Source organism: Suricata suricatta, chromosome 5 (genome assembly GCF_006229205.1).
Source record: "Suricata suricatta isolate VVHF042 chromosome 5, meerkat_22Aug2017_6uvM2_HiC, whole genome shotgun sequence".
Taxonomy (NCBI): domain Eukaryota; kingdom Metazoa; phylum Chordata; class Mammalia; order Carnivora; family Herpestidae; genus Suricata; species Suricata suricatta.
Window position 1 is genome coordinate 144,247,286 of NC_043704.1, and position 26,094 is coordinate 144,273,379.

The following is a 26,094-nucleotide window of genomic DNA, read 5'->3' on the forward strand; positions in this document are numbered from 1 at the left end:
CCCTCCGCCCTCACTCTGGCGAGCCACAGCCCAGGGCCGATGGCGCCCAGCGTTTGTCATCTGCTGGGAGGTCCTGCTTTCACTTAAAAGCGCTTGGACTTCACTTAAAAGCCTTTTAGCTTGTACGTCTCCCTTTCCTTGGCTCGTAGAGGGCGATGGCGGCTCCCCTCCCCAACTCCCCTCTTGAAACAAGGGGTTCTCTAGTGTTTACTGTAGTGTTTGCATCCTTGTTTTTAAGACCATTGAAGAGCTGGAGAAAGAGATGCTGAATGGACAGAAGCTCCAGGGACCTCAGACTTCTGCCGAAGTGTACCGGATCCTGAAACAGAAGGGGCTGGTCGACAAGTAAGTTCCCCTCCTCCCCCCGCCCCCTGCCTATGTCCCTGAGACCAGAGCCGGGCCACCCCCTGCTTCCCTCCTGATGGCCAGCCCAGTCAGCACGCATGGGCGTAGCTACTTGACAGGTGCATGCAGAACTCCCCTGGATTAGTTCCGTCCTTGGTGAGGTGTGAGCACCTTCCTGAGGAGAATTCAGTTCTATAAAGCATGTGACAAAACATGAAGTTTGAGGTTCTGCTTTGTCCTGCAGGGTGTTTGGTAAGAGCTCCATATCACAGGTTTTTAATTAAAGAAAAAATGACCTTGTTATTTTGTTATTTGTTATAAAAAGATATAGTTTTGAGGGGCGCCTGGGGGGCTCAGTCTGTTGCGCGTCCAACTCTTGATTCTTGGCTCAGGTCACGATCTCACAGGTTTGGGAGTTGGAGCCCTCTGTGCTCACAGTGTACAGCCTACCTGGGATTCTCTCTTTGCCCTTCCTCTCTCTCTCTCTCTCTCTCTCTCTCACACACACACACACACACACACACACACACACACACACACAGAATAAATAAATAAGCTTTAAAAAAAGAAGACATAGTCATGTTAATAAAATCTCAAACAATTGAGAAGCAAAGAAGTACAAGCAACCCCGAGTCCCACCACTAGGAATGCCCGTGTTAAGGTCTGGGGACCAGCTTTGTGGTCTCTGTGTCCTGTGGGTGGATGGGCGCATCTAACCTCCACTACCCTTCCGAGCTGGTGAACTAGTACAGGTGGGCTTGGTCAGCTCCATGTGCCACTCCATTGAGGGCGTAAACCCTGTAACACCACAAAGCTGCCAGTGACTCCGAGGCTGCCCTGCGCCCGACCTGCCACTCAGCCCTTGAGCCTGTTGATCTGCTGAATTTTCGTCCATAACCGTGATGCCAGCTGCTATTAGACACCATCAAGTAAATGTGCACGCTGCATATTCTGTGTATCCTTAACTCCTCGGGGTGTGGGGGGGAGGTTTGCTTGCCTGGGAGAGGAGGGTGCTGTGGCCAGTCTGGGGCACACACTCCCCCAGAGCCTGCGGTGGTTGTGGACGTGTCTGCTGCTGCTCTGGTGTGTCTCCTGCATCTTCTTCATCCACTGCAGGAATCTGCTGTTCCCGACCGCACGCCTTTACCTCCCCTGCCCAGCTGTCTTCTCTCGACCAGCAGAAACCAGTCAGCCTTAGAGCTCCCTGTGAGAAAGTGAAGATGGAGAAGGACAGGGGTGCGTGCGTGTCTAGTCAGTTAAACGTCTGACACCAGCTCAGATCATGATCTCACAGTTCGTGGGTTCGAGCCCCCATCGGGCTGTGTGCTGACAGCTCAGAGCCTGGAACCTGCTTCAGATTCTGTGCCTCCCCCTCTCTCTCTCTGCCCCTCCTGTTTGCACTCTGTCTCTCTGTATCCCAAAAATGAATGAATATTAAGAAAAGAAAAGAAAATGATGTAGGACAGGGCATTGGTCTTCCTTCTTTTTTTTTTTTTAATGTTTTTTATTTATTTTTGATACAGAGAGAGACAGAGCATGAGAGGGGGAGGGGCAGAGAGAGAAGGAGACACAGAACCAGAAGCAGGCTCCAGGCTCTGGGCTAGCTGTCTGCACAGAGCCTGACGCGGGGCTCGAACCCATGAACATGAGATCAGACTTGAGCCGAAGCCGGAGGCTTAACCGACTGAGCCATCCAGGTGCCCCATGGTCTTCCTTCTTCAATTTGCATTTTATTTTTCTGAAATGGCTTTCTTTTTTTACATTTTTTTTTTGAGAGACAGAGACAGACAGCACCAGCAGGGGAGGGTCAGAGAGAGAGGGAGACACAGAATCCGAAGCAGGCTCCAGGCTCTGAGCTGTCAGCACAGAGCCTGATGCAGGGCTCGAACCCACGAACTGTAAGATCATGACCTGAGCCGAAGCCGGATGCTTAACCAACTGAGCCACCCAGGCGCCCCTGAAATGGCTTTCAAAACCAGCCTGGCAGAGATGGAAATCATAAAGTGGCCTCCTGAGGAGAATTACCCTTAAATAGTGACTAAAAGTAAAACACCTCTGAGCCTGTGGTTTTCCTTGTGTACTGAACTGCAGACGGTCGTGTGTTTGTGTGTGGTGGATCTACTCTGACGACCATTATTTATCAGGAATGTTTTAAAGTCTTTTTTTTTATATTTTTGAGAGAGAGAGAGAAACAGTGTGAGCAGGGGAGGGTCAGAGAGAGAGGGAGACACAGAATCTGAAGACAGGCTCCAGGCTCTGAGCTAGCTGTCAGCACAGAGCCCGACTCGGGGTTGAATCCACGAACCGTGAGATCATGACCTGAGCCGAAGTTGGACGCTCAACCGACTGAGCCCAAGGAATGTTCTAAAGTCTTAAGAAAATAGCTGGGTGTTTGCGCACGAGGACTATCTCCCAGTCACGGTGTTAAAGTGGCCCGTGTGCGCTGCCGTGGGGTGTACTTGATGGGGTGCCATCATTGCACAGCTGGCCGCGGTTAGTATGCATCGGGGGACTCGGGGGCGGCCGCGGATGGCACTGGCATTGTGGGATGGGTTCCTGCCTGTTTGAAAAAGCAGGTGGTATCAGGCAGGTGAAATGTGCCTCTGAGCGGATGCCCCTCCTCTGTCTCGTCCCATTTTCTTTCTTCTGATTAGAAACCTAACAGGCCCGAGCCTGTGCTCAATGAGGTCGCTGCCAGGTTCTAGGGCCCTCCGCGCTCCCCCAGGCCGCAGCACAGAGTCTGGGGGGCTCTCCCCCCACCAGCTGCCAGAGCTGCTCAGGCTGAGCCTCCCTCCCCCTCTTCACCCTTGGCACCACCTCTTACCTTGATTTTTTTCCCTTTTTCATCACAACCATTGCCACCTGGGTCTTCCTCTCTTTCCTTCTCCTCTCCCTCTCTCCTCCATGGCTCTGGAAAGAGCAGTGAGCTGGAGGGCAGCATTTAAGGCCACCTTGTGGCTTATGAGCCAGGGGGTCTTGGGTAGGACAGATTTTATCCATCCTGTGCCCAGTTGTCATTATCCACCGAGTGGAACTGGTGGACCTCGTGACGGCCATGGTGCCTTCTCCTTTGAGTGTTCTCATTCACGGCCTCCTGCGCATCCAGAACGAGTCCTCAGGTTGGCATTTGGGGGGCCTGTCCGCCGTGTTCCAGCCGAACTGCCTAACAGTGTGGCCTGTTAACCGCCCCCTCGGTTGAAGCAGACTTCTCTTTGCCTCAGGCACCTCCTTCTCAGACTCCGTGTGTGTCTGTCCTCCTGCTGTTCGGCCTGCTTGGACGGCCCTCCTGGACGGCCACGCCAACCCTGCCCAGCCTCGGGGTGGCCGGGGTCTGTCCTCGGAGAAGCCTTCATCCCTATCCTCCAGACGCAGATCACCTTCCCCGCTTCGAACATCTTGTTTACGCCAGCGGCCGGCAAACTTGTTCTGGAAGGAACCACACATAATATTTAGTCTTTGCAGCTTGCATAAGGCTCTCTTTTATATATATATATACATATATATATGTGCATATATATATGTATATATATGATTTTTTAACAGCCTTTGAAACATGTAAGAGTCATACTTAGCTTGCAGGCAATACAAAACAGGCCACGGAGCAGAGTGGCTTCTCAGACTGTGGCTTGCTGGCCCCAGGTTTATTTTTTCTTTTTTAATTTTTTTAACATGTATTCATTTTTGAGAGACAGAGTGTGAGTGGGGAAGGGCAGAGAGAGACACACACACACACGGAATGCAAAGCAGGCTCCAGGCTCTGAGCTGTCCGCACAGAGCCCGATGCGGGGCTCAAGCCCACAGATCGAGATCATGATCTTAAGGCCGGACGCTTAACCGACTGAGCTGCCCAGGCCTCCCTCTTCTTGGCTTATAAGTGGCCATCTTCCCCTTGTGCTTCCAGGGTCTTCCCTCCATGTGTGAGTCCTAATCTTTTTTCATTAAAATGCCAGCCTTACTGGTTCAGGGCCCACACTTAGGAACCCCGTCTGACTTAATTACCTTCCATGGGGCCTATAACCAAATACAAGTACTGGCGAGCGGGGCTGCGTTGGGTGAATTTGGGGACTGGAATCCCAGTTCAGCCCAGTGCAGTGTTGTGAGCTCCTTGATGGCAGGGCCCTTACTAAATGTTTTATTGATTTTTGAGAGAGAGAACACAGGAGGGGCAGGGGCAGAGAAAGGAGGGGAACAGAGGAGCTGACGCAGTCTTCACGCGGTCAGCACAGAGCCCCGTGCAGGGCTCGGCATCGCAAACGGCGACATCGTGACCTGAGCCGAAGTTGGACGATTAACCGACCAAGCCACCCAGGTGCCCCTGTATTTTTTTTTAGTTTCATTTATTTAAGTAATCTCTACACCCAGTGTGGGTTTGAACTCAACGACCCTGAGATCAAGAGTCGCATGCTCTTCCAACTGAGCCAGCAGCCGGGCACCCCGGGGCCTGATTTATAACACCACACAGCCGCACCTGGTTGAAGCCTGATGCATCTTAAGTATCCATTAATGGGATGGCTGATTGGTTGGTTTATATCAATATTTTTCTGTGCAATATTGTCTTTTACCCTCCTTTCACCTCTGACCTCATTTAGAGAGCTCCCTAAATGGACCTAATTGGCCTTGTAACATTTTACATTATAGGAAATAGCATTTAGGTAATCAGTATGGCCTAGTGGTTGAATGTCAGCTCTAGAGTCAGAAAGTGTGCCTCAGTTTCCTTATCTATGGAATGGGGATAATGTTATTACCCACCTCACAGGGTGATTGTGAGGATTAAACAAGTCCCTTATCCACAGAAATTCTTTCCCCCCATACTGCATATCTCTTGTTAGCGGCCCAGCTACATAACCCGTATTGGAAGGTGCTGGCTGTGAAATTCAGGAGTGCTTTTGGCTGCAAGAGTAATGCCCAGTTAAAAATGCCTCGAGCAAGGGGCACCTGAGTGGCTCAGTCGGTTAAGTGTCCAACTTTGGCTCAGGGCATGATCTCACAGTTTGTGAGTTCGAGCCTCACGTCAGGCTCTGTGCTGACAACTCAGAGCCTGGAGCCTGCTTCAGATTCTGTGTCTCCCTCTCTCTCTGCCCCTCTGCTCACTCTCACTCACACTCTCACACACACACACACACACACACACACACACACACGTCTCTGACTCTCTCTCTCAAAGTAAACAAACTTAAAAAAGAATGCCTTGAATAGGGCTCTTTTTCTCATAGAACAAGGATTTGGAGGTGGACGTGGCTGGTATCGGTGCAGTGCCTGAAGATGAGGGTCTCAGTAAACAGAGGAACACAGGGGAAAGGAAGGAAAAATAAGATAACAGAGAGGGAGACAAATCATAAGAGACTTAAATACAGAGGGTATTTAGACTTAAATAGACTTAAATACTGAGGGCTGATGGGGGTGGGGGAGACGGGAAAACGGGTGATGGGCATTGAGGAGGGCACTTGTTGGGATGAGCACTGGGTGTTGTGGGTAAGTGATGAACTGCTGGGTTCTACTCTTTTTTTTTTTTTTTTTTTTTTTTTTGGGAGACAGAGAGAGATAGTGTGAGCAGGGGAGGGGCAGAGAGAGGGAGACACAGAATCAGAAGCAGGCTCCAGGCTCTGAGCTGTCAGCACAGAGCCCGACGCGGGGCTCGAACCCATGAACCGTCAGATCATGACCTGAGCCGAAGCTGGACGCTCAACTGACTGAGCCACCCAGCTGCCCCTGGGTTCTACTCTTGAAACTATTATTACACTATACATTAACTGACTCGGATTTAAATAAAATTTTTTAAAAAGCCTAGAAGCTCCGTGATCCTGTTGGTCTTCCCTCAAAACCTCACGATGGTGGTGGCAGCTCCGTGCCTCACACGCTCACACAGCCACAGTCAGAGACGTGCAGCAGGGCGGTCTGGGGGGGCAGCCTTCTCCCCCCAGTGCCCCTTAAGGAGAGGAATGCCTTCCCCGGAAACCCTCCACAGCGTGTTGTGTTGCACTCGCTAGAACTTGCTTCATTGACTAATTCCAGGAGGAAGAAAGGCTGGGAAAGTGAGCATCAGGCTATTTGCAATGTTGGTAGAGAAGGGAGTTGGGAATGGCTTTGGGTGGCCACTCATCACCTGCCCCCCTGCTTTGGGGACACACGGTTTCCCGTCATAGGGACAGGAAAGCTGAGCCATGGAAAGAAAAAGAGGTGAAAATCTGCAGGCTCTAACTCCCGTTCACAGTAGTTCACTCAACAAACACTCGCGGAGCACCTCATCACGCACTCCAGCCGTGCACTGAGGTTGCAGAGGTAAACCAGAGACTGGGGCTCTGGCCTCCCGGAGCTTGCTAGGACCCAGTGGCCGTCTTGTGACTGTGCATGAGTTGTCACTTCTTGAGTACCCACCACGCGCACTGTGCACATCACGTACAAGTCACTCAGAACAACAGCCCAGCCCCATATCACTCTGCAAACAGGGTCCGAGGGGCTGTGAAACGTGCCTCGAGTTCATAGGCTATGGAGTCAGATTTGACTCCCCCCAAAATAACAAACTATTCCGTGCCAGTGACAGACGCATGACCTATCAGAGCTGTTTGCTCTTAAATTAAGTTGTCATTATAGGATTCCAGCCAGGTAATCTTCAGAATGGCCTTTAAGACTCTATTGATTCTGTCAGGGTCACTTTGGGCTGTGAGTGTGTGTGTGTGTGTGTGTGTGTGTGTGTTTAAAAGCCTGGTTGAAATTAACATTTTTTTTAGTGATATCTGCTGTTAAAAAAATACTTGCTGAGGGACGCCTGGCTGGCTCAGTTAGAAAAGCATGTGACTCTTGATCTTGAGGTTGCAAGTTCAAGCCCCACGTTGGATGTAAAGATTACTTAAATAAATAAACGAGAAACTGGTGCACCTGGGTGGCTCGGCCGGTTAAGCATCTGACTCTTGATTTCGCCTCAGATCACAATCTCGTGGTTCGTGGGATCGAGTCCCGCGTTGGGCTCTGCACTGACAGTGTGGAACCTGCTTGGGATTCTCCCTCTCCCTCTCTGCCCTCCCTCTACTCGTGTATGCTCTCTCTCTCTCTTTCAAAAATAATTAAAAAAAATAAATTAAAAAATACTTGCTGAGCCAGCTGTGCCCTCGGATAATGCTGTCTTCCCTCACAGTGGTTTATTGGCTCGGCCATCCCAAACCTTCATTTATATCTGTGCTCACAACCCAGCTTCCAACTAGAGATGAGTGCTCTGCTAACTGCGGGGGCCCACGTTGATTTCTGCAGGAGGCTCCAGGCCCGGACTGTTTCTGGGAACATGTGGGCTGCCTCAGCTCTGTCCTTTTGGAGAAGGGAGAGCAGTACGTCCTTGCAAGTTAAAATTTTTTCTCCCGTCTTTTCATAGAGGGACAGAATCTCGAGCTCGCTCCAGACCTGACCGGAGAGCCTGAGCCGCATGGAAATGACCGCAGATGGCCCTTGCAAGGGCGACCGTGACTTCTCCGTAGACCGTGCATTGCAAACAGGCAGGCAGGCGGCGGTCTGCAGCGCAGAGGCTCTCTGCCGCCCAGATCGCAGGGGACTGTAGAAGGTGTTCACCTTGTTGTCCAAAGTAGCACCCCGTCTGCGGTGTTAGGCAGGAGAAGGAAGAGCACTTTGTTCAGGGAGGTAAACCAGATGGCTTAACTTGTCTTTCACACTTTTCCCCCAACCAGGTTCCCGTTGTTTACTGCGGTGTATCAGATCTGCTACGAAGGCAAACCCGTGCAAGAGATGTTGTCTTGTCTCCAGAGCCACCCAGAGCACGTATAAAGTGGCGCGTGCGTGCGGCGTGCTGGGGACCGTGCTGCCTTCCTGATCGGTGTTCCCATTCAGGTGGAAACTGGGACTTGGCAATACGATGTTCGCTTGACCATAATCCCATCATGGGTGTGTGTGTGACTTTTACCGGTTTGCTTTCGAATTGCGAGAAGCAGTTTGTTGGCTGAGGTGTGTTGGGCAACAACTAGACGTGTGTGAACGTGTGTGTCTGTGTTCATTTCTCATGCTGTGGATGTTTCTATGAACCAAAATTAAAGGTCCTTTTTAAAAATTACTTTTGAAAACTTCCCACCGTGGTAGCTTTGCAGATGGGAACTAGCTCAGCTAAATTTTTTTACCATGAATCCATAGGCATTTGAGTGAAGGAATTTTTTTTCTCATCATCTTGATGTTAAAACTGAACCAGCATTAACCTGGTAGAATGGAGGAGTGCGTGTGTTCAAAGATCAACATACTGTAACTTAAACTCTCTCTCAGAGCCAGCATAGTTAACTACTTCTATTGTGGGTTGATTTTATTTTTTTAACAATTAGATATTTTTAATTAGGCGATCCACTTATGTATCTTCCTCTTGCTGCATTTTTAGCCTCTTTTCTCATTAGCTGCCAGAACGTGCTTTCATAAAGGCTCCGCGGTGGCGGAAGGCAGAAAATGCATCGGGGACTTTCCTGCAGTGACTGACACAGTCTTCTGATTAATGACACTTGTATAATGCTTTTTGGTAGGCAGACCTTTGTGCAAACATTTCCTCTCAGATCCACCGAGAGGGGCTCCTCTTTTAAGTGGCAGTCACTGTGCCCCATCACCTGGCGGGTAGGGGCGGAGCTGGCAGTCAAGTCCAGTGTCCGCCCCCCACCAAGGGCTTCCAGCCGCTGGCGTTGGTGTGGGGCATTGTCTAGAGGATGCCACCCTACGTACGGTTCTTACTCCATCAGCTTCACTTGGAGTCTCTTAGAAATGCCGGTTCCCGGGCCCCACCCCTGACCTCTGAAACGGGGTGAGGTATCTACACTTCGATCTGCCTTCCATGCCTTCCTGATGCTCACTACAATTCGAGAACCACTACTTTAGAATTCTACCCAGATTGGCACTTCTCAAACCATGTTCCATAGGAAACGAGTGTCCTGGGATCACGCGCTGTTCAGGTGTCCTCTGGCAAGGTCAAGTGTGTCTGGGAAAAGCTGCCTCTGCACATCCCTCTTGAAGGTGTAGAACGTGTGTCAGTGTGTCAGTGGGACTTCTCTAAGCCGGCAAGTCGCAAACACAGCAGACCACGGAGATGTTTTTGGCAAAGAAACTTGCCGAGTTTTCAAGGGAACGGAGTTCTAGGCGGGGGTGATCTGGGGACGGCTCCAGCGTCCCCTTCACTCCCTGCAAAAGTCCCTGTGGTGGTGTCAGCTCTGAGCTTTTATAGGTCAGGCCTGCCGTGGGTCTTCGATGTCGATGAAGCTTTATTTAAGGTGACACTGTCAAGTACAACCAAGCAGATGTCAACCTCGCTGAAACGCACATTATGTCAAATAAGTGCTTTTAATTCTAGAATTAGAATGGAATCACTGCATCTTCTTAAATGAGATTGATTTCAGGATAGCATTATAGTTACCTTACATAGCACTTGCTAAGTGTTAATGGAACATATGAATGTCACTTACATATTCATGGATTTTCAGTCACTTTGTAGGATTTTTTATTTTTTATTTTTTTGCAGTTTGGGATTTTTTCCCTTCTATACCTAAAATGACTATAGAACAGATTTTTGTGGGAATTTTAAAAACTCAATCCAAAAAATTGGGGGGGACATTTTAAATCCCTATACACAGAAGTATATGAAAACACACAAAATCTACACGTTTTATTGATTTTAGTGCCACTGTTAAGTTAATCAATTTTGCTTGTCTCGTGATTACTTTTTTAAAATTTGTACATAGGTAACAAAGAATTACTTTTTCAGATATGTAAAGGGCTGTAAGCTAATTGTGGTATCTATTAAGTAGAATAATGAGATGTGAGGAGTTAGGATTTTATATTCTCATCTGCATTCAGCTTCCTAATCTGAGTTTTGTATTTGATCGTTTTTTCTTTACAAATGTCCTCTCACCAATCTGAAGTCTGCTGACCGAACCTCTTGAACATACTTACGATATTCTGCACATTATGGCAAAAGACAAATTTTACAAGTTTGTGCTCTGCTAACTGTAGATATTTATTACTCTACGAGTTATCTATTTTTGTAACCACCTGTGGTCCATCATTTATTTTAATTCTCACTTCTCCGTAATCATGGTAATAGGGAGGGAGACATCTAGAAGAAAAGCTTACTTTGTACTAGTTCAGCCAATCTGTGAATGTAGAACTACACTGTTGCCTTGCTGTAAGCCAGCCTACTATAATGTGGAACAAATATCTGTCTTGAAATCCATCTGACCAGGTGGAGTTCAGCTAAATTCCTGGTTATTCATTCAACTCGTAACTAACACCTGGCCGCATGGCATCGGCCCACGGAGGAGTGGGTGCCCGTGGACAAAGGGATCTTGTATTTTCCACTACTTCTAACCCCAGAGCCTTTTACTTACATGCGAACTGTATCTGTTTACAGACTGTACGTGGATATAATTTAAAAGCTTGATTTAATAAACATTTTAATGCCCCAAACCTGTGCTACTGGCCCTTTTTTCAAAAATTGGCTTAGTTAAGAGTTTTGTTTATTTAGGTCGGCTCTTTTTTCCCTGAATTGTGTGGCATGAACAATAATAAAAAGGTACTTTTTTAAAGAAAGTTCTCGTCTCTAATCCGACGACTCAAACACATCTATTTCCATTTGCCTTTGTTCCTGCCTATTGCTCAGTGATGCTTTTATATACTCATAATTGTAGGACGGTGGCCTTCCCGGTCTAGCCGTACAGTGGGCCCATACGTTTGAAGCCCCCACTCCCACCGCCTCAAATACCTACAAACGCTTGGAACATATAACCAGCATCCCTTTTATATGCAGGGCTGAGCTCACTAGGGTGCGAGGGAGATCCCTGAAGGCTGAGATAATCAGGGACGGGCAGCTAGCGCAGGAAGGTGGCTCGGTGCCTTCCAGGGGATGGAGTGGGGGCGCTCCCCAGTATCGAGGGGTTCGGGTACTAAAGCTTAATGCGAGAACTAGAGCCTTCCCTAGGCTACACCATCAAGGGAGGAAACTGGCTAAGAAAACCCATGTGTACGCACAAATAAGGAAGGTGTTCCCGGTGGAGAAAAATGTCTCTGCTGAAAACTTGTTGTCATGAGTCCAACACCACGAACCAGTTTTGGGTTTGAATTCTGGTACCCAGGAAATCACAAGCAAAAGAAAAAAAAAATTGGAACATGGGCTCATCATGCCAGTAGATAACTGGCAGAACTGAATCCCAAACCAGTGCAAACATCCAGTCCAGATCCCAGCTGCATAGACTTCCCATAAATAAGTCTCACTGCATATTCACTTTGAAAATTATAAAACAATTACAAAATAACAAGTGTTGGCCCCAGTGTGGAGAAAAGAGGACCTTCACGCACTGTTGGTGGGAATGTAAATTGGTGTAGCCACTGTGAATGGGTTTTGAGGAAAACTATGGAGGTTCCTCAAAAAATCAAAACTAAGAGTTACCATATGTTCCAATAACTCCACTACTGGATATTCACCCTCCAAAAATGAAAACACTAATTTGAACACACATGTACCCCATGTACATGTGTATTTATTACAGCACTGTTTCCAATTCCAATAGCCAAGATACAGGAGCAACCCAGAGGTCCGTTGATACATGAATGGATAAAGAAGGTGTGTGTGTGTGTGTGTGTGTAATGTGTACGTGTGTGTGTATATATATATGTATATTATAATGGCATATTACTCAGCCATAAAGAAAGATGAAATCTTGCCATTTGAAACAACATGGATGGACCCAGAGGGTATTACACTAATTGAAATAAGAGAAAAGACAAATACCATAAAATTTCAGTTATATATGGAGTCTAAAAAACAAAACAAAAGACTTCTAAATACAGAGAACAAATTGTTGGTTGTCAGGGGGAGGGGTGGCGGGGGGTAAAACAGGTGATGAAGACTGAGATGTACAAACTTCCAGTTAGAAAATAAATAAGCCCCAGAAATTAAAAGTACAGCATCAGGAATATAGTCAATAATATTGTAATAACATTGGTGACTGGACTTAAAAAGAGTTACAAAATATCTCATTATGAGTAAAATTCAATAGATTTTCTGAAAGAATTACATGCTCAAGGTTCAGATAATTAATTGAGCCATATGGTAGATGCTTTGAAAGGTAAATTTAAAAATAAAACCATAAAAAGAGGACTAAAATATTAAGGACAAATTACTATAGAAAAAAGTAACTCCACCAAGCCGACTTGAAAACAAACCTATTAGAAAGTGTAATTTAAATGCATGTAATTTAAATGACATCACTGGGCAGATAGGGCTTTGACGGGAGCTGGAGACGGAATTAGCAAACTAAAAACAGACCTGAAGATGTGAACAGAAAGCAGCAAAGCAAATATTCAAGAACTTAGGAGATAAGTAGAAGATAAGGTAAGAAGACCCAGCACACGTGTCACCTGCTCACAAGAGAACCATGCATATAAAGGCTGAAATTTGTCCAGAATTCACTGTATGCCACCACGTCTGTTATTTTCCATAATACATTGCCATTATAGTTGTACCACATAATCTTTGTGAATTTTTATGACTGTATATAAAGTTGATGGTGAACTTATTTTTTTGAGGAAATAAGTTAGATAAGGAGACTCTATGCATGATATTCTACTAATTCGCTGAAGTTATAAGTGATTCCAGTTACTGAAGCAAGCCACGTTACCTTTGGTTTGGGCAGGAGGTGGGGTCCTGGGGCAAGCGGGAAAGGTGTGTGTGCAGTCTAGCTCAGGATCACCTGTAAACGTCAGTGGAAAGCAGGAAATCTTATTAACGTTGAAGGAGAAAAGTCACATGGTCATATCAATCAATAGCTGCTTGTGACTGAGACAATTCTCCATGTTCACTAAATTAATTATTTTGTGAGGTACACAGTTAAACTGTATTTCTCAGCAACCCAACAGTTTTAGGTGATTGGGTTCTGGCCAATGGCAGAGGATATAAAAATAAAATGCCAGTTTTGGGGGTTGGTTATGTTGTTTGATTCTTTGTTCTTCTGTGTGCTGATTGGATATCAATTTCCAGGACGATCGGAAGCTTTTTTGTTGAAGACAATAGGCCTCTTTCAGCCCGGATCCCTACATGGAGAATGTCCCCCCAACTCTTGGTCAACATTGTATTGTAATAGATATAAAAATAGAAACTCACTGTTGTATTACACCCCTGAGATTTAGGAGCCATTTGTTAATAGCAGCTAGCATAACTTACCCTAAGATGTCGCTAAAAAGACGTTAGAGGAGGTAAGAGCTAGAGCTTGCAGAAATATCAAGAAATTTGGGAGCATTTATCCATTGGTCATTATAGCATTGTGGTTCGTGTCCATTGGGCATCTTCTGTTGGACACACGACGCTGTGCGGAGTGTGGGAGGGTAAGCCTGTGTGTATGTCTGTTCCTCTCCTCCGCAGGACTAACTAGCTCAGTCCAAGACTCTGTGTACATACTTATCCCTCCTTCTCCAGGATCAATGCCAGCACCGTCCAGGGCTTATAACATGCTCTTCTGTAACACTAGAGTGTCCTACTGCCCTTATTTATTTTTAAATATTTTTGAATGGACATCACAGCCACTTAGTTAAAAAATCAAGTCTACTGCTTATTTCCCAAGTAGCCACTGTTACTAGTTCCTAATATGCCCTTCTAGGATTTCATTTTACGTAAGCAAATTGATATTCTTATTCCCCTCCCCATTACAGGACACACTGTTCTGCATCTCACTTTTTTCTTATAACATTCTGTCTTGACAGTCTTTCACATTAGTTACTTATTTTAAACTGTCTTTTAAAAAACTTTTTATGTTGGGGTGCCTGGGTGGCTCAGTCGGTTAAGTGTCCGACTTCAATTCAGGTCATGATCTCATGGTTCCTGAGTTCGCATCAGGCTCTGTGCTGACAGCCTGGAGCCTGCTTCAGGTTCTGTGTCTCCCTTTCTCTCTGCCCCTCCGCGGCTCAAGTTCTGTCTCTCTTTCTCCCTCTCTCACAAAAGTAAAATAAACATTAAAAAAATAAAACGTTTTATTTTGAAATGATTATATTCACAGGAAGTTGCAAAGGCAGTACAGAGATTGCATGTCCCCTTCACCTCATTTCCCTGAATACATCAACACGTAGTTTCAAAAACTGTATATAAAGTAACAGTGGCAAAGCACACTTAGCACTCCTCTAGTGCCTCATATACATGAGTTTATTTAATCCTCAAAATGTATCATCCCCCTATAGAGAGGGGGAAACAGATACAAAGAGGCTAAAGAACTTGGCAAAATCACAAGGATCATCACTGACCAAGGCAGGATTTGAATTGAGGCAGTTTGGCTTAAGAGTCTGTGTTCCTAACATCACCTCCTTTGAGCAATGGCTGTTCACGGTGAAGCAAAACCAAACAGTCCTTTCTGCAAACGTGCATACACGTCCTGTGTTCGGGCATGTATAAGATTTTAAAGCGTTAATACTCTTCTACAACTTTTTTTTTTTTAGTTTTATTCTTAAGCAATCTCTTCACCCAATGTGGGGCTCAAACATAACGAGATCAGGAATCATACGCTCTACCAAGGGCGCTAGCCAGGCACCCCTAAAACTGTCTTTCATGGTCTTAATATTGAAGAAGATGACTCTCCCATATCCTTTAAATATCTGCATCATATTTTATTTATGACTATTTCATAATTTATTACAAATGAATATTTAAGTTGTTTCCTCTATTTCTCATATTACAATAATTGCTGTTGTAAACAGCCTTGCATATGGATCTCGGCTCAATTGTATGAGCAAAATCTAAAGGATGAAGTCCTAAGAGTGGAGCTCCTGGCCCAGAGGCACGCATGTTTTACATTTTAACGAGCACTGCCAGATTAACCTTCAAAAGGATGGCTTTGTTTCATGCCTCTGATCTCACTGTCTTTTCCTAATTACTTCTCCAACCTCTACTGCGTCCGTTAGGGATTCCTTTGTAATAGAGACCTAAGTGAACCCATAAATCCAAAACACATGAAATTTTGTATTTATCAAGAATTTAGAAGTCTTTCCTGCGGTTTTACTGCAAAAGGTAAAGCTTGGTGTTCAAAACAACAATTTTAGGAGCACCTGGGTGGCTCAGTCGGTTAAGCCTCCGACTTTGGCTCAGGTCGCATCTCACGTTCGTGGGTTCAAGCCCTGCGTCAGGCTCTGTGCTGACAGCTAGCTCAGAGCCTGGAGCCTGCTTCCGGTTCTGTGTCTCCTTTCTCTGCCCCTCCCCCTCTCATAGTCTGTCTCTGTATCAAAAATAAATAAAGCATTTAAAAAATTTTAAAAAACAAAACAAAACAATGATTTTATTAAAGTAGTCATCTTGACCAACAGTTGTGATAGTTGGTGGGGCCAAAGGTTTATATAGGCACAGAATGAGCCATTAGGTTAGCCGTTTACAAGGAATGTTGAAACAAGAAATATTAATACAATTTTTAAACACCATACATTCACCTGTTAAGCCAGATTCCAGAAGGCTCTTGTGGAAAACAAGCTTTGAAAGGAGTTAAGACACTTGTCTGAGGAGGGTTCCTCCTGTCCACTAGAGGTCACTCTTTGGAAAGGACTTTCCCGTAGGCATTTGGCAGCCTGCAAAAAAATGGCATCGTTCATTGTTCTTGTGACTTTTGGTCATGCATTTCTCATGACCTAAGCCGAGTCTGTGCTAGACAGGTGCCCAGTGTCTGTGTTTCATTTCGACTTTTTAACAAAACTGACCCTAAATTTTGGTGGGCAGCGATTTTATTTACACTCTGACCTCGTATCCACTCACACATCTGATTAGGTTTTTTTGCTTCTGGATCTCTCTCCTGACCATGATATTGGACACTCATTTATGTCTGTCTTTTAAAATTCCTGTCTTCTTCTCCCTCACGTTCTGATACCCACATTCTGACAAAAGCAAAAATACCTGCTTCCTGCTTTTCGTTTTCAGGAAAGACCCCAAGAACATACTTGGAGAAATATTTCTAAAGAATGCATCTTCCATGCTCTAAAGAAGTTTCAGCAAAGAGGGGGGGGGTGTATAAAGAAAAAGAAAAACCTCTTCGCACCCTGATCTTCCTTCTGGTTTGCCTGTTATCTTTGGAGATGACATAATTTTCATTTAGAGACCTTTTTTTTTTTTTTTTCAGGAAGCTGGTGAAATTTAAGCATCAAGAACGCTTACTTGTACAAGTTCCTTCCATGGTCCTGTACCTTTGTTTTCTTAAATTTATATTCTTTTTCTTTTCTTTTTAAGCTTATTTACTTATTTTGAGAGACAGGGGACACTGAAGGGGCAGAGAGAGGGGGAGAAAAAGAGAATCCCAAGCCATCAGTGCAGAACCTGATGTGGGGCTCAAACTCAAGAACCAAGAGATCATGACAGGAAATGAAATCGAGTCAGACATTTAACCAACGGAGCCACCCAGGCGCCCCTGTATTCATTTTTTAAAGAGAGATCGCCTCTTGCCCCCAAGTTTGAAAGCTTCTGATCCCATAAAATGAGTTCACCTCAAGTTTCAAGACTTTGGAGTCAGAGAGGGATTCAATTTCTGGACCTGTGTGACTTCGGGAAAGTTACTTCACCTCCCTAGGCTTCAATTTTCTTATCTATGAATACGGTCAAGTCTCTTGAGAAGTCAGAAAACATGTACCTGGCTTTTCACAGTTCCCTGAGCATATTAAAGAACTTTAAGAGGAAAAGGATCTGGGCAGAAAAAGACAAATCCATATTTGGTTTGAATTGCTTAGGGCCTTCTGTGGGGAGATGTCTGGAGGCGAGAGAACATATCTAGATCAGAAAGGAATGAGGAGCAGAGGTGTTTGGGTGAGGCACTTATGAAGTCAGAGCGGATTAAGGAGGCATCTGTGAGAGATGGAGGAAAGGTTAGCTAAATACCATAAGACTGGACAGAAGTTCGCATTTCATTTCTTTGAGGAATTTATAAATCTCCACCCCATTTCTCAGGACTTATTCAGGGACCCATTCTCATTTTCTTTTAGCTTTAGTGAGGCATAACTGACAAACAATTGTATGTATTTAGGGTGTAAACAGCTGATTCTCTGTACGAATACCTTGTGAAATGATGGCCACAATCAAGTGTGGTTAACTTATTCATGATTTCATGTAGTTACCTTTTTATTGTAGTAACGGTGATGAAAAGACCTAAAATATACTCTCTTTGCAAACTTCACCTATTTAATACAGTATTATCAACCACAGTCATCTGCTGCTGATCTCCAGAACTTAATCGCCTTATCACTGGAAGTCTGTACGCTTTTTTTAATGTTTATTTTTGAGAGAGAGAGAAAGACAGAGTGTGAGTGGGGGAGGGGCAGAGAGAGGAGGAGACACACAATCCGAAACAGGCTTCAGGCTCTGAGCTGTCAGCACAGAGCCCACATGGGGCTCGAACTCATGAACCATGAAATCATGACCTGAGCCCAAGTTGGAAGCTTAACCGAGTCACTCAGGCACCCCAGGAAGTCTGCACACTTCGATCAACATCCCCTCTTTGCCCCTCCCCTCAGGCCTGACAACCACCATTCCACCATCTGCTTCTATGAATTCGACTTTTTCAGATTCCACATACAAGTGAGATCGTATAGTGTCTACCTTTCTGTTTGGCTGATTCCACTTAGTATAAAGTCCTCCAGGTTCATCCATGTTGTTCCAAATGGCAAGACTTCCTTCTTTTATGGCTGAGTAATACTCCACTGTATACACACCATGTCTTCTGTTCATCTCTTGGCAGACAATTAGGCTGTTTCCACGTCCTAGTATTGTGGATAATGCTGCAATGGACATGGGGATTCAGATACTGCTTCAAGACATTGATTACATTTCCTTCAGATATATACCAAGAAGTGGGATTGCACGATCATGTAGCAGTTCTATTTTTAATTTTGGGGGGAACCTCCATGCTGTCTTCCACAGCAACTGTACATTCCTACCAACAGTGCCCAAGGGTTACCTTCTCTTCACAATCTCACCAGAACATTGTCTTTTTTATAGTAGCCATACTAGTATGTGAGAGGCGCTATCTCACTGGGACTTTGATGTGCATTTGCTTGATGATTAGGGACGCTGAGCACCTTTTTATGCATGTGTTGTGTCCTATTCTCATCAGGTTGTGCAGTCAAAAAAAAGTGTGAAAGCCATTGGGAGCTGGTTAAAAATCAGTTGTGGCAAATGCCCGGAGTAATCACTTGAGGGCAGTGCTGCACAAAGTTATTCAACCATCGCTAAATCAAGGCAACACTAACTGAGGACATATAACGTGCTAAGGGGGCTTGTAAGGAGGGCTCTGGCTGAGTCTGGGAAGGCAGGGAAGGCTTCCCATAGGAGGTGACCCTTAAACATAAACCAGGATGCTGTAGAATTAAATAGGGGAAGGAGAGGGGTTCTAAGAAACAGCATGTGCTAAGGCCCTGGGACAGCAGAGAGCCTAGTGAGTAAGAGACAAAAGGATAGTGTGGCAGGAACTGAGAGAGTGAGGGGGATGTAGAGGGAGATCGGGGTTGGAGCTAAACTGCCAGATTCTGTTAACATTTATTAAGAAGGTACTGTGTTCCAGACACTTTCCCATAACTTATTTTATTTCAGGATTCGTGGCTTTAAATCTGTTTAAAGGCAGAGATGCATGGCTACCACCAACCTTTTTTCCAGCCTCCTCTGCTTCCCAGAGTCCATTGCTCCACTGGCCACTGAGTCCTGCCTTTTCTTCAACGCGTAGGCGAATTCTCTCCTGAGGTTGAATGTTACTGATCTTTTTGTGTGTGCTGTCTGTCTTCCTGACTAGACTATATCTCCCTGAGCGGGCAGGTGCTGCGCTGCCTCAGTGTCCAGCCCAGAGCTGGTGTCTAGGGGGCGCTCTGTTCCCGTTGGTTTCTGATCACACGTGGCGATGTGTAGATTTCCATCACGGCCCCAGGTCTGCACCCCTCTCTGAGTCACATGGAGTCTATTTCCCGGCTCCCCGCATTGGTGCTTGGGCTTGTGACGTGCTTTACCAGCACAGTGTGGCAAAGTGGTGGTGTGTCCGGTGCAAGCAATATACACATTTGTAAACCCGACTTTCTCCTGTACCTTTGCTCTATTTAGTCCCATTTCTATGGGATACTATGAATCATCTTTTAAGTATTTTTATTATACAGAATAGCTCAAATTCACTTATTTTTAACTGCAGTCTAATTCTCCATATACAAATAAAGAGTTATCCATTTCCCTACTGATGGTATGTGGGTCATTTGGAGTTTTTTACTAACACTGAAAAACTGGGAAAACGTTCCTATGCATGCCTCTTGTACGCATGTGCGAGACTTTCTCAAACGTACATGCTGGTAGGTCATGGGGTTTACACACTTCAGATTTGCTGAAACACCACTAAATTGTTTCCAAATATTCTGAACCAATCAATTTCTCCAACCAGCTATAACACGTGAGAATTCTCACCTCTCCACATTTGGCATCTGTGTTGTCATACTAATTTTTGTAGTTTCTTTGTCAACCTGATGGGGGCCGAAATGGTATCTTATTGATATATATTTTTTAAAGATTTTTTTAAGTAGTTTCTACACCCAACGTGGGACTCAAACTCACAATCCTGAGATCAAGAGTGATATGTTCCATGGACCCAGCCAGCTGCCCCTGTCTGGTTGATATTTTAATGTGAGTCTCCCTGATTTCCAAAGAAGCTGGGCCTCTCTCCATGTGTCGATTGGCCCTTCCTGTTTCCTCTGTTGTGAATTATCTATCCATATCCTGTTTCCTTGTTGGGGTTTTGCCTTTTTTTTAAAAATAGACTTGCTCCTACAAGTTTGTATATGATTTTATATGTTACATATTCTATAAATACATATATCTACATAATATAGAGACAGCATATAAAGAATATAATGTATATTGTATATATAATATGTAAAGAATATGACATATTCTTTATATGTTTGGTTGCTTTTATGAACCACAAAGAGCTTATTTCAGTAATTTTTTTAAGTTTATCTATTTATTTTGAGTGTGTCTGTGTGTGTGTGAGCAGGGGAGGGGCAAAGAGGGAGGGAGGGAGAGAATCCCAAGCAGGCTCTGCACTGTGAGCACGGAGCCCGGTGCAGAGCCAAACTCACAAACCGTGAGATCATGACGAGTGAAGTCAAGAGTCGGACGCTTAAGCAGCTGAGCCGCCCAGGCGCCCCTTAAATAATTATTTAATAACTTGAATGAGATATAGTTCACATACCATACAATTCACGTATTTAAAGTGTATCATATCCAGTGGTTTTTCAGCAGTCAATCTGGGACATTTCTGTGAGCTCAGGAGGACCCCCGCGCCCTGATTCCCCCGTCTCTCCAGCTGTAAGCCACCACTAAGGGACTTCAGTCTCTGTAAAAAATGCCAACTCTAAACACTTCATATAAGCGGAATATAGAATATGTAGCTAATATAAGTTAGCATAATATTTTCGAGATCCATGTTGTAGAATATATCAGAACTTCATTCCTTTTTATGGCCGAATAATATTCCAAAATATAACACCGCTTACCGATCTGTCAGCTGAAGTACCCTTACTGACAAATGTAACCAAATACGCAAACTGTTCTGACTTCCGCTTATCTGATCTGACTGCTTACCCCTGTCCTCCTCCCACACGACAAAGAAAAGTGTTTTTGACCAAATGATGAAAAGGTTTATCACGGACTCTGAGCTGGGCTTTATTGGTGAGAATACCTGGTCCAATCCCCCTAGTCAGAGAGGCAGTTCTGGGGCCCCTGGTGCTCAGTGTGGCCCCTGGATGGAAATCTGTAGGAATGGCACCTCCCAGACCCTCCCGGACCTGCCTGAATGAAACTCTGAAGTTGAAGGGGACCCCCAGGTGATCCGTTTGCCCATTCAAGTCTGAAAAGTGTGTTACTCTACACCACTATTTCTTCCCTGTGTCCGTGTGGAAACTACCTGGAAGGCAGTTTAAGCAATGCCAGTGGCCTGTCCACTTTTCAGAGGTTCAGATTTCACTGGTCTTGGGTGGGTCCTGACTCCTGGGGCCATTCCAATGAGCAGCCAGGGCTGAGAAGCCCTGACTACACCTACCCCTTAGGAGCAACCCCAACTCATTTCTGAAAACCCCTTCAATTTAGGAATATTTATTCTACAGCTTCAAGCCATCAAGATTCCAATTCTGGGGGGGCTGGGGGGGGGCGCAGTCGGTTAAGTGTTTGACTCTTGACTTCAGGTCACATCATGATCTCACGTTTGTGGGATCAAGCCCCTCTTCAGGCTCTGTGCTGACAGAGGAGCCTGCTCGGGATTCTCCTCTCTCTCGCTCTCTCTCTCTCCCCCTCCTTTGCCCTTCCCCTGCTCATGTCCTTTGTCTTTCTCCCTCTAAAAAAAGAAATAGATTGAAATTCTGTTTACACAAAACTGACTGAACGGCTCTCTCTGAAGGGTTCCCATGACCTCATCCAAGGAATTGGAGTGTGATGACCAGTCCTACCTTCTGTTCTCTGACCTCCCTCTCGGAGCTCTATTTGTAAAGACGGTCTAGGAAACACAGCTGAAGCCCCTGCAAAGGACATGTGGCCAAAGATGTGCACCTTTTTCCTTGTCTCATTTTCAGTATTCAGTTTACAAACTTGCTCTGCAAGGAATGGCTATGACTTCGGGCAGTGTTTATCCAATAACGGCAGCCCCCTGGCACCTGTCGACAGATCATAAAGGGTAAGAACAAACATCTTGGGGAGACACCAGGATGTATCTCTTTTTAACCAAACCCAATCCTGATATTATTATCTTTGTGAAGGAGGTGGTGGCAGCCCTGAGCCACAGGCAGACCTAGCTGCTCCCCAACTTCTAGCCCCCCCGGGAGGTCCCCTCCCACGCACTGGCTTCCAAATGTGTGCCTCTGGCCCTTGCCCAACCATTGGGGTCTCATGGCAGGGGCTCCCGTGGCCACCACACAGGCTGGAGCGGGCCCCTCAGCCCCACCTTGCACATCCACGGAGGGCTCTACCACTCGGCTGGGGCTTGTCCACGTCTCCTGGCCATGTGTAATCCCGCCCCACATCTGTGTCGTGTCGTGTCACAGCGATGCCCCAGCCCTGTGGCCGAGGCCACTTCTCCTAGCTAAAGGAAACAGCAGGGAGCGGAAGGAAGGTGTGCTTGTCCCGTACATCCTGCCATTATCCAGGTCACAGACACACGTGCGAGGTCCTCTGAATCTTCTCTCTCTGCTATTTTCAGCCATCGCAGTGTGTGCACCTCCTTAACTTACTGAGAGGAGTGACTGCAAGAATCAAAGGCCCTGAGGCTCCAGAAATCGACACCAAGCATGGCGCGGACAGGTGTCAAGTAGCTTCTTGGGTTCTTTCCACCGGTAGCTGAACTGCTGAGCTCTTCGATTCATCCACTGTCACCCACGGGGCCAAGGACCCCTGCTCTAGCTCCCAGATACCAAGTGCTAGATCTCCGAAGTCTGTCGCATATCTCCTGATTCCAACTCCGGGACATTTCCCCATTCCTGAGAGCTGACTCCTTGGAGTGGGGGTGGGGGTTCATCCAGTAGGAAGGTCTCAAACCTGGGCAGTTCAAGGTATGAGTCTCGGCTTGAGTGAGGGCAGACCTTCTCTGACCCAGCATGTCACAGCTCTTTCCACGGGGTCCGTTCGATACCAGCAGAAGCCAGCAAAATCTGCCCAGCGCCTGGTGCCCACCTGCCATCATCACTTACTCCTGTTTTGCTCTTTGCTAAGGACTTTTGCTTTATTTGCTGGTACACCGCCTCTCCGATTACCTTACATGTGGACACCGTGCATGCGCACATCCTTTGTAAGTAACAGCCTGTGCTTTCTGCCAGTCCATGCCTCCTCCTGCTCTTCTAATTTTTTTAAAACTGGTTTCATTCTTGCATTTTTTTAAAATTTTTTCAATGTTTATTTATTTTGAGAGGGAAAGAGAGCGTGGAGGAGGAGCAGGGAGAGAGAGAATCCCAAGCAGGCTCCATGCTCACGGTGGAACCCAACACGGTACTCGATCTCATGACCTGAGCCAAAATCAAGAGTCGGGTGCTTGAGGGCCCTGGGGGGCTCAGTCAGTGGAGCATCCAACTCTTGATTTTGGCTCAGGTCATGGTCTCACGGTTCATAAGATCGAGCCCCTCACTAGGCTCTGCATTGAGTATGGAGTTTGCTTGAAATTCTGTCTCTGTCTCTCCCTGCCCCTCCCCTGCTGACTCTCTCTCTCTTAAAATAAATTAAAAAAAAAATAAACTTAAGAAAAAAGGAGTCGGATGCTTAACCAACTGAGCCACCCAGGGGCCCCCAAACAGGTTTCATTCTTTTAAATTAGAACTCCAGTAAATAATTCAGTAGCCTGAGCATGATATTCCTGCTTCTTGGAGGTGGAGCAGGTGTATTGATGTTTACTGGTGATTTCCACAGAAGGGCGTTGAGCAATTTGAACAATCCAACACGACGTTTGAGACGTCTCTGATGTCCTCTGCAAACCCCAGCCCGTGTGCTCCTGCGCGCGCTCTCTGCTGACAAGGATTTGATGTGAACACCGTTTTTCCCCCACTGTGGTGCCTGTATCTATGGAAGAGTCTGTGTTCTTGTCAGTTCAGAGGGCTGACTTCTTTGTTGGTTCCTGTTACAGAATCTTCTCAAACAACATTCTGAACAGTGTGTGTGTGTGTGTGTGTGTGTGTGTGTGTGTGTGAGAGAGAGAGAGAGAGAGACAGACAGACAGACAGACACGGAGACACAGAGAGAACATGAAACAGTGTCCCATGATTTTGCTTGTTCATTCTGCCTAAATTTCCAGATTTTTCTGTCTCTCCCCCTTGCCTCCCCTACATTATACGAACTCTCTCACCCTTGCTTCTTTTTGTCATTTCTAACCACCACATCTAGTCCCATTCACCTTAACTGACCCTAATGCAGAACATTACATACAATTCCAAATTAGTTGAACTTCATAAGTTATAGTGTTCTGTTCTGTTCTGAAAAAGAATAACTTCTCTTTTTCTCCACTAAAGAAGTAACTAAAATGCTTTATTTTTTCTCAAACTTTTTAATGTTATATATATGTTTTTATTGTCAAAATTTTAATCACCCTATATGATTTCACTTTCTATTAAATCAAGAGCATTTTCCTGTGGCGTTAAATATTCTTAGAAAGTGTATTTACCTATTTCTAAGTTGATGGCATATTTTACTGTTTGTTGTTTAATTTTGGGATATACGACTGAATTACATCCATTGGTTGAACTGCTGGTACTAGAATTATAGGGTTTAAAGGGTATATTTTAAAAGCTCTCAATAAATATAACCAATTTCCATGCCGGTGGGCCCACCTAGCTGGCATTGAGGAATATCTTTGAAAACACAAGTCTGTCCAGTTAATAAGTGAGAATGGCATCTTAGTATTTTAATTTGCATTTTATTGATTACCAGCAAATTCAAGACTCAGAGATAATAGCATTCAGAAAAGGAAAGAAGTTTGCTTGCAAGAAATATGAGACACTCAGAAGGACCAGCTCATCAAACAGAAAACACAACTGGTCATTAAAGCCAAACAGTGCAAAATTACCAATGTAATAGAATTTACAGTTGGTATGTTCAGGACTGAAAACCAGCAATTTTCTTACAGGGCTATCATTTCTGCAACAGTTGTGGCCAGTCTTCAGACGGCAGCATTGCCAAAGTCAGGGATCAAGCTGTCTGCAGTAAGCAGTCAGCAGCTTACAGGAAATGCTCAGGCGTGTTCATTTATTTGGGTGGCTGAAATCAGAGAAGGTTGAAGTATGTACTGACCATTAACTATGAGACTTCATGGAGGCAATATGGGTATAATGGATGTGAAAAAAGGTCATGAATATCTTCTTTTGTAACTGCAGATTTGTGACTTATGCCTTATTTAATTTTTTAAAATTATTTACTTATTTAAAGAGAGAGAGGGAGAGGGAGAGAGAGGGAGAAAGTGGGGGAGGGGCAGAAAAAGAGGGGGACACAGAATCTGAAGCAGGCTCCAGGCTCTGAGCTGTCAGCACAGAGCCCAACATGGGCTCGAACCCACGAACTGTGAGATCATGAGCCAAAGTCGGGTGCTTAACCGACTGAGCCACCTGGGCTCCCCCTATTGTATTTCTATTACAGCCAACACTTATATTTCCATGTAGTCACATTCATCAACTATTTTCCTGATAATTTCTGTTTTGGTACCATGCTTAGAAGGCCGTCCCCAGCTCTTTTAATATTGCTCATGGACATCCCACAGAATGGGAGAAAATATTTGCAAATCATGTATCTGATAAGGGGCTAATATTCAGAATTTATAAAGAACTCCTCCAACTCAACAACAGAAAAAACAAACAACCTGACTAAAAAGTGGCCAAAGGACTTGAATAGACACTTTTCCAAAGAAAATATATGAATGATCAATAAGCACATGAAAAAATCCTCCACATTACTAATCATTAGGGAAATGCAATCCAAACCACAGTATCACCTTCTATCCATTAAGATGGCTATGGAAGAAAGAAACAAAGATGGAGAGGGGAGAGAAAGAGAGAGAGAGAGAGGGAGGAAGGAAGGAAGGAAAGAAGGAAGGAAGAAGGAAAACAAATGTTAGTGATGATACGCAGAAATTGGAAACCATGTGCATTGCTACTGAGAATGTGCAACAGTCCAACTGCTTTCTAAAACAATACAATGTTCCTTGACAAAAACAGAATTACCATAGTATCCAACAATTCTACCTCCAAAAACAATCGAAATCAAGGACTCAAGCAGATATTTGC

General features: G+C 45.3%; 1 protein-coding gene and 1 long non-coding RNA gene across 3 annotated transcripts in view; one reads left to right on the plus strand and one right to left on the minus strand.

Moving 5' to 3' along the window:
• GPD1L (glycerol-3-phosphate dehydrogenase 1 like) overlaps positions 1-10,899 on the plus strand; it is a 41,360-nt gene extending 30,461 nt beyond the window's left edge. The window contains exons 6-7 of one of the 2 annotated variants that reach the window (XM_029940384.1): positions 239-345; positions 8,019-10,899. In XM_029940384.1, the coding sequence (XP_029796244.1) occupies positions 239-345; positions 8,019-8,115 (204 nt within the window). In that variant the 3' untranslated portion in view covers positions 8,116-10,899. Of the gene's footprint in view, positions 1-238; positions 346-1,159; positions 1,623-8,018 lie in introns of those variants that run through there. The other variant, XM_029940385.1, reaches the window with a different exon arrangement.
• On the minus strand, positions 959-21,929 carry LOC115292364. Its single transcript, XR_003908954.1, has 6 exons — positions 21,793-21,929; positions 17,918-18,096; positions 15,772-15,906; positions 12,987-13,058; positions 3,170-3,771; positions 959-1,549 (listed from the first exon to the last, which is right to left on the minus strand). It is a non-coding gene; the product is annotated as an uncharacterized LOC115292364 (long non-coding RNA).
• Between the last annotated feature and the right edge of the window lie 4,165 nt (positions 21,930-26,094).